At 39.9% G+C, this 15799-nt stretch overlaps 1 protein-coding gene across 1 annotated transcript in view; it reads left to right on the top strand.

The window, feature by feature from the left end:
- Positions 1 to 15599, top strand: part of plekhf2 (pleckstrin homology domain containing, family F (with FYVE domain) member 2) — a 52341-nt gene extending 36742 nt beyond the window's left edge. The window contains exon 2 of the mRNA XM_041793219.1: positions 10871 to 15599. Coding sequence (XP_041649153.1) covers positions 10882 to 11622 — 741 coding nt within the window. The 5' untranslated portion in view covers positions 10871 to 10881 and the 3' untranslated portion in view covers positions 11623 to 15599. The remainder of the gene's footprint in view (positions 1 to 10870) is intronic.
- Positions 15600 to 15799: the final 200 nt, after the last annotated feature.

Raw genomic sequence — 15799 nt, 5'->3', positions numbered from 1 at the left:
GAACAATGGCGACCAGTAGGGGTGGGCGATAGGGGAAAACAATCATATCATGATTTTTTACTGCCCAGATCACAATTTTGATTTTATCACAACATTTTCTTTCAATTTTTAAGACAAATTTGTAAGTTAGTGAGAGAAAAAACAACCTTTTTCTCTCCATAACTTTTCAATACTGAGTCAACAAGTCAGGATTTTCTCTTTTTCTTCTGCATCCTGTTTGCCAATGCATTCAATATTTTAACATTTTTTGGATTATATTATTTTCAAGTTTCATAGTTGGCACTAGGGCTGAATGATTTGGTAAAATAATCTCATTGCAATTTTTTTTACCCAATATAAAACAAATAACAGCCATAAAAACACAAGGGTTAGGACCATAAAAGGACAGAGATCACACAGCTTTCATGCTGGATTAAAAGCCAAAGAATAAAAATGAGTTTTAAGAAGCAATTTAAAAATTGGTAGGGTGGGGGATGTTTTAATTTTGAGGGGCGATTTGTTCCACAATTTGGGACCCACCGCAGAGAAGGCTTGATCACCTCGGGTTTTCACAAGTATCTCATCTTGTCAGTCGAGCATGTCAGGCTACTAGAGCTGCTCCATTATTTTAAGGGATGCACGATATTATCAGCACGGTTTGGTATCAGCAGATATGAACATTTCTGCAGATATTTACAACTGGTATTTTGGGTGAAAATCTGCTTATTTCAGTAAATATTAGCCTTATGGACCCAAAGATGATGTAGAATCATGCTGGAGCAACAGACCTATGTCAGCTGAAGACTTTGCTTTATTCATCATCATTCCCTACACTGTAAAGTGTGTTTTATGGGCCAAAATAAGTTAATTTGTCCATTATCAAACTTTAAATAGTGTTATTTTGAGGGCTGAAGTTTTAGGTCTGAACTACTTTTAAATATCTGTATCAGCTAAAATATTTTTTTAAATGTTGGCATATCAAATGAAGACAAAAAAATCCAGTGTCATGGATCCCTAATTATATTGACTGAAACTAAGATCACGATTATTAAACGTGATTACAGGGTTTCATCTGCATCTGTGCATGAATTTAAAATCATCAGACCTCAGTGATTGTTGTGTTGCTTTGAGAGGCAGCCAAAGCTCTCGAATATGAAGTTAAAGTACAATTTCTTTTTTTTTCTAAATGTCACCAGGACTGGTAAAATACAGAAAAGGTTAATGAGACGTATACTCAAGTAAATTATAATACATGTGCATTTATAAAACGTATTAATCACTCTTTATTTTCCAGGCTGTTGCTGTACCTTACAGCGATGCTTACTGATTTCAGGAAATCAATCTTATTTACATTTAAAAATCTGAAATCATGAAATATACAGGAGCAACAAAAATACATTGCATGCTCTGCAAGAGTCAGAGAGTGAGATACTGAAAGAGCCAGATGATTTAAATAATTGAAATACCATGTGCCTCTGTGATTTATGACTGTTTTTTTGACAGTGACCTGAAGAAAGGTCAGTATAAATTTACAAAGAGACTTTAATAATGAAATAACTGCCCCAGAAAGGACTTAAGCATAAACGAATTATTAGAAAACACAGGTAGTCTGAAAATGGAAGACAACAGATTGTGCTTTTTGCATTCTGAAAATGTACCACACCTTACAGTCTCTCCAGGGACATATTAACTGACAGGATGCAGAGTTTTAAAATGGTGAATCTGCTTCTGGATTCAGAGCTGTTCAGCCTCTTTGCCATGTTACCATGTCTAGTAGGGCTGAACCATTGGCAAAAATAATGTAATTGTGATTTTTTTTTCCCCAATACTGTGATTTAACATGCGATTATTATACAGTTCCTCATCTTGTGTTTTTCCTCAACAGATTCAAGCATTCTATATTATAACCTGCATTCAGTCAGAAACACACATCATACATTTAACCATCTTATTGCAAAATGGATCTACAGTTTAACTTGGCGGAGAAGGCTCTGATCAAAAGACACTCCCTGGGTTGGTCAAGCAGATACGTTTATGACAATATATATTCAAAACAAGAAATAATTTCAGATTCTATAGTAGCTTAAGTTGGAATAAGAGGGAGCAACAAGCTTTCAGCTATTAAGGAGGCGGCTGGGGTGGAGGAGGGGAAGCTTTATGCTATGAAGGAGGAGGCTGGGGTGGAGGAGGGGAAGCTTTATGCTATAAAGGAGGAGGCTGGGGTGGAGGAGGGGAAGCTTTAGTCTATCGAGGAGGAGGCTGGGGTGGAGGAGGGGAAGCTTTAGTCTATAGAGGAGGAGGCTGGGGTGGAGGAGGGGAAGCTTTATGCTATAGAGGAGGAGGCTAGGGTGGAGGAGGTGAGTATTTAAGCTATAAAGGAGGAGGAGGAAGCTTTGCCAGCAGCAGCTTGGTTCATCTGCACCAATGCAAGCACAGATTAGTGAGAAGTATGGCATATTTAAATGTTGAGAGAAAAAGCTATGATTGGCTGCCAGCTGATCATGGCTAGGGTTGGGACTTTTGTAACTAATGCTATTTTTCATCAATATTAGACAGAATGAACTAGGGCAGAACAATCAAAAATCTAAATCTAATTGCAGTTGATTTTTCTTATGATACAAATGTATTGTCAGCTCTTTATTGAAGGGGGTAATCGTTTTAATGTCACATGATTTGACACATTTCTAGTTAAAGTAATATTGCAGCTTCTGTGATATGTAAATTGCAGCAGGACTAATTTCCCAGCCCTAACGTTTAGTAATAAGATACGTAGGCAAAAATTCCCACAGCACACCTGGACCAAAATCAAGGCCTGCTGAATGAGAGGAAAGTTTTGGTCCTGTCTTGTTTAAAAGTATGTCAGCCTTCTGGATCACATCGTGCCCTGCCGCCTGATAGCAGAGAGGATAAATTAGTGCCTACGCGCCGATAAACCACAGAAGACAGATTTAAAGGAGAATTTACTGTAGCGGAAAATGTCAGAGCGGATCTGAAAAGAGCGAGCTAGTGTTCACATCTATATCTGTACATCATCATGCATGTGAGCATCTTTGAGAGGTCGTAGCACTCGACCCTCTGGGTTTGCCACGCAGCTCCGGCACTCATCCATCTCTAACATTGGCAACCTTTGACCTCCTCTAAATAGCTGTAAGAGAAACCCAAAGCGACGATCTCTCTGTGCTCATGAGCTCTGCTGCTGTTCGGGTCACAGCGGAGGAAAAAAGCCTCCTTGTGTTTGATCTTTGGCCTCGTAAATGGATTTCTCTGGAAGATTCAGAAGTGGAGAATTTTATTATCTCTTCTCGGTGCCGCTAATTAGTATGGTGGATAAAATGTCAGAACATAGAGAAAAATTACAGTCAGTGTTTTTAAAAATGTAACGTATCCTTCCATAAGTGTTGGTGCCAGTATTAAAGCCAGTGTTGGTCTGAGTAATGCGTTTCAGTCCTGTTTAATCCATCATTAAAATAAGATTTGCATAATTTTTGAGCATGTGGTAAAACAGAATTAGCTAACGAGATAGATATGATCTTGCCATGAACTAAAAAACAAACTGATGATTGAATTTAATGCTTCTTGTTTTTTTTTTAGACAGCCTTCTTCGTGCCGCAGCTCCTGATCATTAACAGCTTGTGATGAACTCAACATATGACAGAGATCAGAGGGTTTTAATCAGCAGATCGATGCTAGAAGTCACATTTTCCAGCTCCAGTTTAATCCTCACAGATATATTTCTGAAAAATCAGAACAGCACACATGTGACTGGCGTTAGGGGGTTTAAAGTATCATGGAGCTGACAGGGCTGTGGTAATACTGGAAGAAAACTGAGATAAAACCAGGAAAAGAAAGAGGAATGGTGACTTTGTGAGTGATTTTTGTAGAGGAACAAAGACATAGCTATAACTAAGCTTACAGCATTTCTGACCTTTTATATCTGCCAAAGAGGGCTGGAAAAAACCCCTTTGAAACTTTCTTTTTATTCAAGTTTTCTTTTTTTCCAACAATAAAGGACAAACAAAAAAGCATAGAAACAGAAAAATAGAAAATATCAGTGAACAGACAGGTTGACAAGGGTGACAAGGGTGACATAGGCCATACATTAATGCAAAGTGGAGTGATCTTTCACACATACAATGAGTTACATGTTAAAGAATATAATGTCCACCTTTCCCAGTATTTAGTAAACTGTTCAGTCCGCAATCTTAGGTTGAAGGTCAGTCTCTCCATATGTTGTATCTCGTTAACAATGGTAATCCAGTCATTCCTTGATGGCAAATTTATCTGCAGCCATTTCCGTGTAATGGCCTTCTTACTTGCAGCCAGGAGCACTTTATAAAGATAAATATCCTGGGCCATAAGTCCAACCGGGATTTTACCCAAATACAATGTAATGAAAGTAAAGTTGACTTGTAAACCAAAAATTGACTGAATTTCTCCAGCAAATTCCTGCCAATAAGGTTGAATAAGGGGGCAGGCCCAGAATATATGAAAATGATCTGCCATTGTCTGTCCACACTGTCTCCAACATTTATCCTGTCCCTGACAACCCTGCTGTTTAGATTTCAATTTGGGAGTCACAAAAAATCTTATTATGTTCTTCCAGCAGAATTCCCGCCAAGCTCTGGAGTTGGTGGTCTTAGCTTGACCCTCCCATACAGTTTTCCAGACATCATCAGATATCTCCAGGCCAGACTCCCCCTCCCATTTCTGCTTAACCTGGAGAGTAGAATGATTCTTAGAGTTTTGTAGTCTTTTATAAATTTGTGATATTAAATGTTTACTGTCTTTAGCCTTATATGCATCTGTAAATATACTGATCAAATTAGAATCCCCATTGTCTGTTTGTTTAATTTCCTTGTTGAAGTAGTCTCTGACCTGGAAATACCTGAACATATCCTCTCTTCCCAGTCTGTATGATTTAGAGATGTAGGCAAAAGACTGCAGGCCGTCCTCATTGGCTATAGTGCAGTAAGCTGTAATACCATTGTGTGCCCACTGCCGGAATCGCTTATCTAGACCTGATGGTTTAAACTCTGAGTCATATGTCACCCATTTCAATATTTTTGCATGTTTCTCAAGATTTAGTTTTTTACAGGTGTTAAACCACACCTTGAGAGCAACCCTGGTCCAGCAATTTATTTTATCCAGGAGAAGATTATGGTGTTGGCTGTCTCCTAGTAAAGACTGTGCTGGTGTTTGAGATTGCATTAATTCCAAGTCTTTCCATTTAGCAGAGTAATTTGGGTTGCACCAGCAAACTAGAGGTCTTAGCTGGGCAGCAATATAATAGTCCTCCACACATGGTAGAGAAAGTCCACCCTCACCTTTGGGTAATTGTAGAATCTTGTATTTAATTCGGGGCCTCTTACTATTCCAAACAAATCTTGATATCATTTTATTCCATTCCCTAAAATCCCTAGGGGGGACCTCCACAGGAAGGGACTGGAACAAATACAAAAGTCAGGGGAGGACATTCATTTTTATCGTTTCAATCCTGTTAGTCATGTCTAGGGGCAGTACGGTCCATCTATCCAGATCTGCTTTTATTTTCTTAATAACTGGATCATAATTTGTCTTATATATTTTAGAGATGTCTTTTGGGATCCAAACTCCCAGGTATTTAATGGCAGGGGCGTCCCATTTAAAATCAAATCTGCCTCTCAGGTCAGCATTCGGTGTGAAATTATATGAGAGTATCTGGGTCTTATGTGTATTCAACCTATAGCCAGAATACGAGCCAAACAGTCTCAAAAGGGACATCAATTTAGGTGCACTTCTCTGCAAGTCAGTCAAAGTGAGCAATATATCATCTGCGAATAAACTTATCTTGTATTCATGGTCTCCAATTGAAATCCCTTTAATCTCTGGGTCCTCCCGTATTGCCTGAGCTAAGGGCTCTATAAAGAAGGCAAAGAGAGCGGGGCTTAGTGGGCAGCCTTGGCGACAACCTCTCTCTAACTTGATGGATTGAGTTAGATGACCGTTTATTCTTAACCTTGCAGTGGGGTTTGTATAAAGTGATCTAATACACTGAATAGATTTTTCATTGAAGCCAAAACGTTGCAGTGCTTGGTAGAGAAAGCTCCAACCAACCGAATCAAATGCTTTCTCTGCATCTAAACTGATCAGCGTTGCACTAATATTTTCCTTGATCGCATAGTCAACAACTTGAAGTGTTCGTCTAATATTGTCCTGTGTTTGTCTTTCTCGGACAAACCCTGTTTGGTCTGGATCTATCATTTCAGAGACAATGTGATCTATCCTTTTGGCCATAATTGAGGCAAACAACTTATAGTCTGTATTCAAAATGGATATTGGCCTGTAGGAACTACATTCTCCCTTGTCCTTGCCTTCCTTAGGAATTATTGATATTAGTGCCTCGCTCCAAGATTGGGGAATCTGGCCTTCCCTGAGGGTGTGGTTGAAACATCTGAGAAGGAGAGGCGTCAACTCGGGCTTGAATGTTTTGTACCATTCACTAACAAATCCATCTGACCCTGGTGTTTTGTTGGTCTTTAAGCGGGAGACAGCACTATCCAGCTCGGCGACTGTTATCTCAGCAGTCAGTACCCTATTCTGGTGTTCTCCTATTGAGGGGAGATCCAAAGATTTTAAAAACTCATCAGTTACAAAGTCGTCAGCTTTGTCAGGTTGAGAATATAAGTCTTTATAGTAGGCTTCAAAGGCTTGCTGAATTTCTTCTAGCTTATGGCAGACTTTGTTGGTTTTTGGGTGTCTTATTTTGTAAACAGTTCTTTCCGCTTGTTGCTTACGCAGTCTCCAAGACAGAAGTTTCATAGCCTTTGGGCCAGTTTCATAATATTTTTGCTTAGTAAACCTCATTTTTTTCTCATTTTCCTCATCATAGATCTGATTTATTTCTTGTTTAATACATTTTAGTTGGGCCAATAAATTTGGGTCTCTTTGAATCAAATGTTGAGTTTCCAGGTTTTTCAATTTTGACTGCAGCTCTGCTAAGTGTTTATGTTTCTCCTTTTTCTTATGGGATGCAAAGGCTATAAGTTTTCCCCTAAGTACTGCCTTCCAGGCATCCCACAGGACATTTGGTGATACTGTTTCATTATCATTATTTAGCAAGTATTCTTTTAACTCTTCTTTTATATATTCCTTACAGGCTCTATCATTCAATAAGGTAGTGTTGAGCCTCCATACAGTATTCTTCCTTTTATTATCTAGATGCAGAGAGAGGTATACTCCTGAGTGGTCTGAGATATCTCTAACACCTATCTTGCATTCCCTTATTCTATGTCTATCTGAAGCTGGAATAAAAAAATAGTCCAGCCTGGAATATTCTGCATGACAGGGGGAGTAGTAGGTAAATTGCTTTTCTGTGGGGTGTAGGTCCCTCCATATATCTATCATACCAAACTCCCTTAGCATTTTCTGCAAGAATACTGAGTTTTGGTTTCTCCTCTTACATAAATTTGTTGAGTCAAGTTTAGGTTGCAATTGGATATTTAAGTCACCCCCACAGATTAAGATTCCTGAAGACTCTAGGGTTAACAAGTCAAATATTTTTTTGATAAATGATCTGTCATGCCCTGGTGGCATATATACATTTAACAGAGTGACTTCTTTGAGATCAATCTTGCCCTTGACTAAGATATAGCGGCCCTCCTTATCTTTAATTTGAGCCGTCAATTGAAACTGTAACTTGTTTGAAAGTAAAATTGCCACTCCCCTCTTACGCCCTGATTTATGAGAGGAGTAAAATGTGTTACTAAACCCCATTTTTTTTAACTTTTCATGTTCCGAGTTAGAGAGATGTGTCTCTTGCCAAAAAGCCACTTGAATTTTCTCCCTTTTAATTTTAGCAATAACTTTGCTCCTTTTCACCGGATTATGTAACCCATTCACGTTAAGTGTTACTATCTTATATTCCTGATAGTCCATTTGCTTTGTTTCTTCATGTCAATAATGGCCTGCTGTAACCTGTAACACCTTACCCACCAACTTGGGTAAAGACAACTATTGAAGTATGAACAATACATAACACATTGAACATAAAACAAATTGACTTCCACAACTAGAGAGCTAATATGCTCTTTAAAACTGAGGGGAAAGCCTGGTTTAAAAAAAGGGCCCCTCTTTGAAGTTACGAAAGTTATTTCAATTGACATTGTATACTACTATGGCAGTCTTTCCACTGGACCACTCTCTCACTAACAAAAAACCTGCTTATCTCAAGCTAGAAGTCTGTCTTTAAATCAAAGTAGAGAGAAAAAAAAAAGAGAGAGAGGAGGGAGAGGATAACAGTTGTTATAAGTCCTTAGCCAATTATCAATTCACCTGACAGGGCTGGGGGGGGGGGGGGGGTCAGATCCATTCAAACCCCGGTGTTGGGGTTAGGTCTCCTGGGGGTTGTGGCGGAAAGCGCGCAGCTTCTCCCGTATCTGCTCCGGGTGCGATGCTCGTTGATGACGCTTGTCCCCGACCCTCTCCCACGCTGTGGTGCGGGGTCCTGGAGCTGGACCGGGTTCTTTATGGTCGATGGGGAACCCCCTTTTTCGCAGGTCATCCGCCGCTTCTCTTGCGTCGTTGTAGATCCTGGGTCCATCGTCCAAAAACACCTTGAGCTTGGCAGGCGGGGGGGTCTGGAACCGCACACCCTTCTCCTTCAACACTCTCCTTATTCCCGCATACTCTCTTCTTTTCTTAACTATCTCCGTCGGGTAATCGTGATCAAAATAAACTCGTGTGTCTTTGTAAAAGACTTCCTTCTTCTTCCAGGCAGACGACAGGATCAGTTCTTTGGTTTTATACTCCTGAAAGTTAATTACTATGGAGCGTGGCGGAGCTTCCCGTGGTGGTCGCGGAGCCAAAGCTCTGTGGCAGCGCTGTATTTTCAGATCGAGTTCACCGGGGGTGGAAAGCTCCGACTTCAGTAATTTGACTACGAAGTCCATGATATTACTTCCTTCCTCACCTTCAGGTATTCCATATATACGGATATTATTTCGCCGTGACCGAGTCTCCAAATCTGCCATTTTTGTTTGCATGTATTCCTGTTTCTGCTGCATTTGTCTAAGTGAACCCTCCAGGTCGAGGTTGCGCTCCTCCAGCTCGGCCACACGCTGTTCGGCTTCCTCAACTCGCGTTGTTGTGTTTCTTAAGTCCCCTCTAATGTCTCCTAGGGCCTGGTTAATTTCGTCCCGGAGTTCAGTCAGCTCCTTCTTCACGTCATCTCTTAACGTAGACCGGAACGAGTGCAGCTCACTCTTTACGTCGGAGCGCATCGCCTTAATCTCGGTATGAATATTAGCCAGCAGGCTAGCTTCAGCTGGATCGTGTCCGGTCGGGCTAGGTGGGCCAACGTTAGCGTCGTCGTCGCTCTCCTCAGTTACTTTATCATATTTTCCGGATCTTGTGTTCATTTTACTTCTAGCTTTGCTTGCTTTGTCCCCTTCCATGTTAATAACAACTATATTACCGCACTAAAGCACTTGAATCTGGGGAAATAGTCCGTGTTTTGAGGAGAGCGTTCAGTCAGCCCGCAATCTTGCCTATGTGCCAACCCGGAAGCCTGGAAAAAACCCCTTTAATGTGAATGTATTTTATAATGTTTTAAAGCAGCATTATCAGTATTTTTTTTTTTTTTTTAAGAAAAAAATCTCCAACTGTGGACACTTTGCAGTTGACTATCAACATATTTGGAATATTTAAAGCCTGTCTTGGTTTTTATTTCTTTATTTCTCACAGGGACTCAGGACAAAGAGGCAGAATTAGAGATGCTGGAAAAAAAACTCATGTCAGAATCACAAATTTGACTTTATCTGATTCTGAATCGATTCAACTTGTCAGAAATAGATATTTAAATGTTCTATGGTCCATTTAATGTGCATTTTTTACTGCAAAATATGTTTTGATGGTTTCAAGTAAGCATCAAGTTACACAGAGGTGTTAGACCAGGGGTGTCAAACTCAATCACAGCAGGGGCCTGATTCTGGATTCAGGTCTAACCTGAGGGCCTAACAGGGTCACTTTGTTAACCATAAACTGTTGTTTCACCAGTAATAAAATATGAAAAAAAAACACTTAGCGCTGATGGTAAATGATTTTGACATTTAAAAAGTTAAAAGATAAGTTTAAAGGCTCACAATCTGAGAAAAGTAAATGAATTAATTTTGTTAATTTAATGTTTTTTTAAAGGCAAATATATTACAAAGGAACCTGGTGTAACTCAACACATAAATCAAAGAAATTCTAAAAGTATCTCTTGGTTTTCATTGGGGTGGCTGGGTATCAAAACTAAGTATCAATATCTGGTGTAATTTGGACTGGTAGGTATCGGATGCGTTGGTACTGGTTTCTGATACTTATACTTGGGAAAGTTGACGACTGTTCCAGGTTTTCTCCATTTGTGGATAATGGCTCTCGCCATGGTTCACTGGAGTCCCAAGCCATAGAAATGGCTTTCCAGACTATGTTTCTCATCAGTTTTTAATTTCTTTAGATGGCGCCATGATGTGTTGAAGATCTTGTAGCCTACTTCACTTTGTGAGACAGCTTCTATTTAAGGGACTTCTGGATCCAGCAGGTCAGGGTGTGGATAGTCAAATTGAGCTTGGCTTTCAAAAAATGTGGTTAATCACAGTTAATTCATGATTTAAAAAGGGGGGAATGCCTTTTCACATAGGGCCAGGTAGGTTTGGACGGCTTTTTTCCCTTAATAAATGAAATAATCATCCAAAAACTTCATTTTTATTTACTCAGGTTGTCTTTGTCTAGTATTTAAATAAATTTGATTATCAGAGACATTCAGGTGTGACAAATATTTAAAAATAAAAGTCTGTAAGGGGGAAAACCGTTAAATAAAGGTTTGTTTTTAGCATAAATGACTCAAACTCTCTCTCTTTTCGTCTTCCTCCAGGTGAGGTGAAGATGGTCGACCGGCTGGCCAACAGCGAGGCCAACTCCAAGCGGATTGCGGTGGTGGAAAGTTGCTTCGGCGCTGCGGGGCAGCCTTTGGCCATCCCAGGCCGCGTGCTGATCGGCGAGGGTGTCCTCACCAAACTCTGCCGAAAGAAGCCCAAAGCTCGCCAGTTCTTCCTCTTCAACGACATCCTGGTCTACGGAAACATTGTCATCCAGAAGAAGAAGTACAACAAGCAGCACATCATCCCTCTGGAGAGCGTCACCATCGACACCGTGGCAGATGAAGGCGACCTGCGCAATGGCTGGCTCATCAAAACACCCACTAAATCCTTCGCCGTGTACGCCGCCACTGCTACCGAGAAGTCAGAGTGGATGAACCACATAGCCAAGTGCGTGGGGGACTTACTGCAGAAAAGCGGGAAGGCCCCGACAGGTGAGCACGCCGCCGTCTGGGTGCCCGACTCTGAGGCGACGGTGTGCATGCGCTGCCAGAAGGTGAAGTTCACACCGGTCAGCCGCCGCCATCACTGCAGGAAGTGCGGCTTCGTGGTGTGTGGTCCGTGCTCGGAGAAGAAGTACCTCCTGCCCAGCCAGTCATCCAAACCTGTCAGAGTGTGCGAGTTCTGCTACGTTCAGCTGACGTCAGGAAGCCTCTCCATCCGCTCAGACTCCATCAACCGGCCGGGGTCGAAGTTCAACAACAGCAACATGTCAGACGACGACGACGAAGACGACAGCAGTGACTGAGAGATGACGCGCTCCTCCTGACGGCAGCTCGTCCACACAGGAGGATTATGTTCTTGTTTTTCTCTTCTCCTTTTTCTTCCGTCTCTGAGGATTAATTCTCTCTGGACATCAAACCAAAATGTTTTATTTTCTTCTGGGATTAATTCACACTCTCCTGATTGAACAATGAAATGTGGAATATTCTGGACGACCAGCAGGATTTAGTCCGCCCTGTCTCTGTTGACTGCTAATCAGGCTGCAGTTTGTCACTACAGAACACAATGGTGCTAAAGAGAAGCATCTCCGCCCCTCGTTCTTTCTCTTCATTTTACCTTCTTTACTTCCTTCCTTTCTATGCCGTGATTGCTCATCACTTCTGCAGGGAAAATCAAACGTTTGGGCTCTAACTTTTACCCCTTCTGTCCCTCAGGTTTTCACCAAACAAAGCTTATATTTGTAAGAGAAGTTTGGTTTTATCTCCAGATAAATGTCAAGCTTAAACCCTTTTATAAATAACAGAATGTAGACTTAATGCAGAGCTTTTCTAGTTAATAATATAGATGCTAATGACAAATCAGCTGCTCTCACAGTCGGTAGGTTTACATGCAGTTAGAAAAGTCAACTTATCGTGCTTGTGCAACTCAAATCTTATCAAATCAAAGCCTTGAAGTCAGACTAGCATGCCTTGATAATAAGGTTACTCTTGCATGTCTAAATCAGACCAGACTGGACTAGGCGTTCTGGGCATGCTCCACAGCCTCTGCGCCAGCTTTGACATGAAGCAGACACTGAATGTTAAGCCTATTAGCCTTAAAATGTCTCCATCAGCTGATTTGTACCCATCGTGCACTTGGTACCAAATCTACAAAGCTGTAAAGTTGTGTTTACACCATTTGACATAAAACCACTTAGCCGTTTGCTTTTATTTTTGCAGGATCAAGTGGAAAGGAGGCGTGTTCCCGCCTAGTCTTGCAGAGTCAGAAGTACTTCCATCAATAAATCCGCAACCATGGCAGTAGTCCGGCTAAAAATCCGAACTGTAACTCCACTCTGCATGTAAACGTACTGACTGTATGAGCTTTAAAATCTAACTCTACCTACTACCTGCCTGTGATGTCACATAGTGCCTTGTAGAAATCTCTCTCAGCGAAAGAAAAATGTTTTTTTTTTTTTTTTTTTTTTTTTTTTAGTAAATCCAGTCTGCAAAAAACGAACTTCCTGATAGGCTGAGTCTGAAACACTTTAGAGAGGATGTTTGGTTTGTTTTTGTGCAGAAAATTAAAAAGCACAGAGATTCCAGAGGAAGAGTTTGTATGGAATTCTCCTTGGAGAGTTTGCTTTCTAATCAACATTAGATGGAAGTTTGATCTAGCCAGGGATTACACACCTAAATATTCTGATTTAAGAGTTTTTAAAAAGAGCCTTTAGAGGTAGTTAAGGGCATCTTTCCACTACAGGAACTTTAAAACTTAGTTGTTGTTTTTGCTTGTTGTTGGTTTTGGATAAGCGTGCTCAGGAGACATTTTCAAGAGATTTATCTTGTTTGTTTTCATGTTATATTTGGAAGCATGAGGCTGGAAACTGGAGGCAGCAGGAAGTACATCCATAGAGATTAGGGTTGCCAAAAAGTACTTTTGGATGCCGTGTTTTTTAAACATTGCAATCTATGTGATGTTAATAATAACTGCTATAAAAAAGTGCAGACATTTTAAAATAAATTACATTTATTTTCTATGACAGCTGCTCAGGAGAAGACTCTTGCAAACTCCTGCATGCTAGTGCTGAGTGATTAGTCAAGTTTCTATAACTAGTATGACTTCAGCTTCCCATGATCATGAAAACAAGACAATTAAGACTGAATTATTACTGTAGCTCATGCTGTGGAGTGCTAGTTTTTTCCATAGGTTTTTGTCATGTCTTATAACTGAAGTCCTACCTTTCCTTACTTCGCTGCAGAGCGTGTGCTCCTCCCCTCTTACCAAATTAGCTCTCACTTTAATTTAAGTGAGGAGCAGAGTAAGCCATGGTAAAGAAGATGACCGAAAGGCAGCTGTTGGTTAACAAAATTAGGTAAAAAAAAATAAATACATTTGAAACCACTCTAGTTTGGAGGGGCTGAACCTGGAACAATGCAGAATAACTCAGATTTTATTACGTGGCTGTAGCTGCCCCTCGAGGAAACTAATCTGTTCAGTAATTCATGCAAAAAATGCTAAATATGTAATATTCCTAGAATCAAACAAGCTAAAAATCCTTTATTAAGCAGGGATGACTATACGTGTCGAATCAAAAGAGTCTTTATCAGGACATAATTCTTATCAAAGTCCCTCGGATCTTAATTTTCATTGCAACCTCTTCCATAGACTCAGTTTGCTAATAATCTGGCAAGTCGTTCCTTATTTTTTTGCTGGTTTAATATCCAAACCAGTTTAGATATTACTGCAAAAATGTAGAAATCCTATGCACTTGATGCTGGGGTATTTCTCATTTTTGATGACCTAAAAATTGTAGGTAAACTCCTGAACATCTTTCCATTATATATGGGCAGTTTAGTCAGTGTGTAGGAATTTGTTTGCATGTTTTGCACGCTCCTGTCTTATTTAAAAAATTCCCTTTTTAAAATATTTTTAATGCCGTATTACTTTTAATTCTATGATTGAAAAATGTGTGGTTCCAGAAAAGCTCTGAAAGCAGATTTTGACTTAATCTTAATACGTTCATTGATAATAATATTTAGCAGAATGACCCAATCTACCATGCTAGTTCCTTAACCTTAAACTTCCCTCAGCATGCTCTCCTTCTAACCAAACTCAGATTAAGAGATTCGTGTTTAACATCTGTGCAAACCTTTACATAGCAGGGTGTGACGGGTAAACAGAGGTAACAGAGGAGACATTGAACACGGCTTTAAAATGCCAAACATAAGTCGTTCAAACCTGCTTGTCAACTCTTGTAAGAAGGCACGATAGAAACAGATTCAGGATGCTACATTTAGCAGGTTTAATGGGTTTACTGGTGGACTTTTTGAATGTTTTTTTAAATGGTACAAGCTAGGGTTGTTAAGTAGCTGAATTTAAACTCTGATACCATAGATGCAAAAGTCATGAGCTCTACATTCCTGCTTAATATCACAGCAAACAGTATAAAATAGAGGTCCTCACACCAGGAAGCTTCTACATCAAGCATTTATCTGCAGCAAGTAACTTCTCAATTAGACATGCTTTTCCTCAGTCTTGCTTAAATATCTGTGTACTTAGACATGTTAATGTTCCAAATTTAAACACTAAAAGTGCATAACATGGACAAAAGAAAACATAGAAGGAGCTCAACGTGCACAATAATGGCGTGTGTCTGAATTTAGAAGAAAATCCAAGGTTTGTTATATATACAATTTAAAGTACAACCAGTGCAAATTTCCAGAACCATGAAGCTATGCATATAAACAAACATATAAACATGAAGATTTCTTTGTATTTATGGGATGATACCTCACCAACAAAATTAAAACTTCTAGGTAACCAATGTTAGGTAGTTTTTTGCTTTTAATCTCTAAAAAATTGCATGCAAACTCCTTCAAACTGTCTTAATTGCACAAATATGTTGCCAGTTTTTCTTTTGTCAAGGTTTCCACTGATCAGTTTGGACCATTCCAGATATTCAGACCCATAAAGAACTTTCATTACTATTAATTAACCTTTATTTCTTTACTTTTTTTCTACCAGATTTGCCCAGAGTTAGATGGAGGAGCTAAATTCCCTCAGGTGCAGCACAGCTGCCAGTGTATTTCTGCAGTATTAATAGTTAAACGTCCTCTGTGTTCTCCCTGTCTCTAAGACACATAAAGGCGTTTTTTGCGTCTTTATGAGACGCCTAAAGAAGACCCTTTTTTATCACTCATGAGTTGCTGCTTGTGGCCTCTTTGGGTTAAAATCTGGCTGATAATCCTTTTTCTAGCTTCTGTACTGTCAAAACTGCAAATTAAAATAATGCGAAATCGATGCAGAAAAATGTGGATAATTTAGTCACTCACTCCCCAATCTGTGCACAGAGTTCTCAGTTGGTTTTCAAAGGATAAAGCAAAACAAGTTGTAGATAGTTTTACTGATATTTGCGGCTCGTGTTACAGCGTCTTCCAACAGTATGCAAGCAACAAGTGTCTGCAGCAAAACCAGCTTGATTTTCCTTTTGCAGAGTCCTA

Source organism: Cheilinus undulatus, linkage group 8 (assembly GCF_018320785.1).
Source record: "Cheilinus undulatus linkage group 8, ASM1832078v1, whole genome shotgun sequence".
Classification (NCBI taxonomy): Eukaryota; Metazoa; Chordata; class Actinopteri; order Labriformes; family Labridae; genus Cheilinus; species Cheilinus undulatus.
This window is presented reverse-complemented; position numbering and strand designations above follow the sequence as displayed.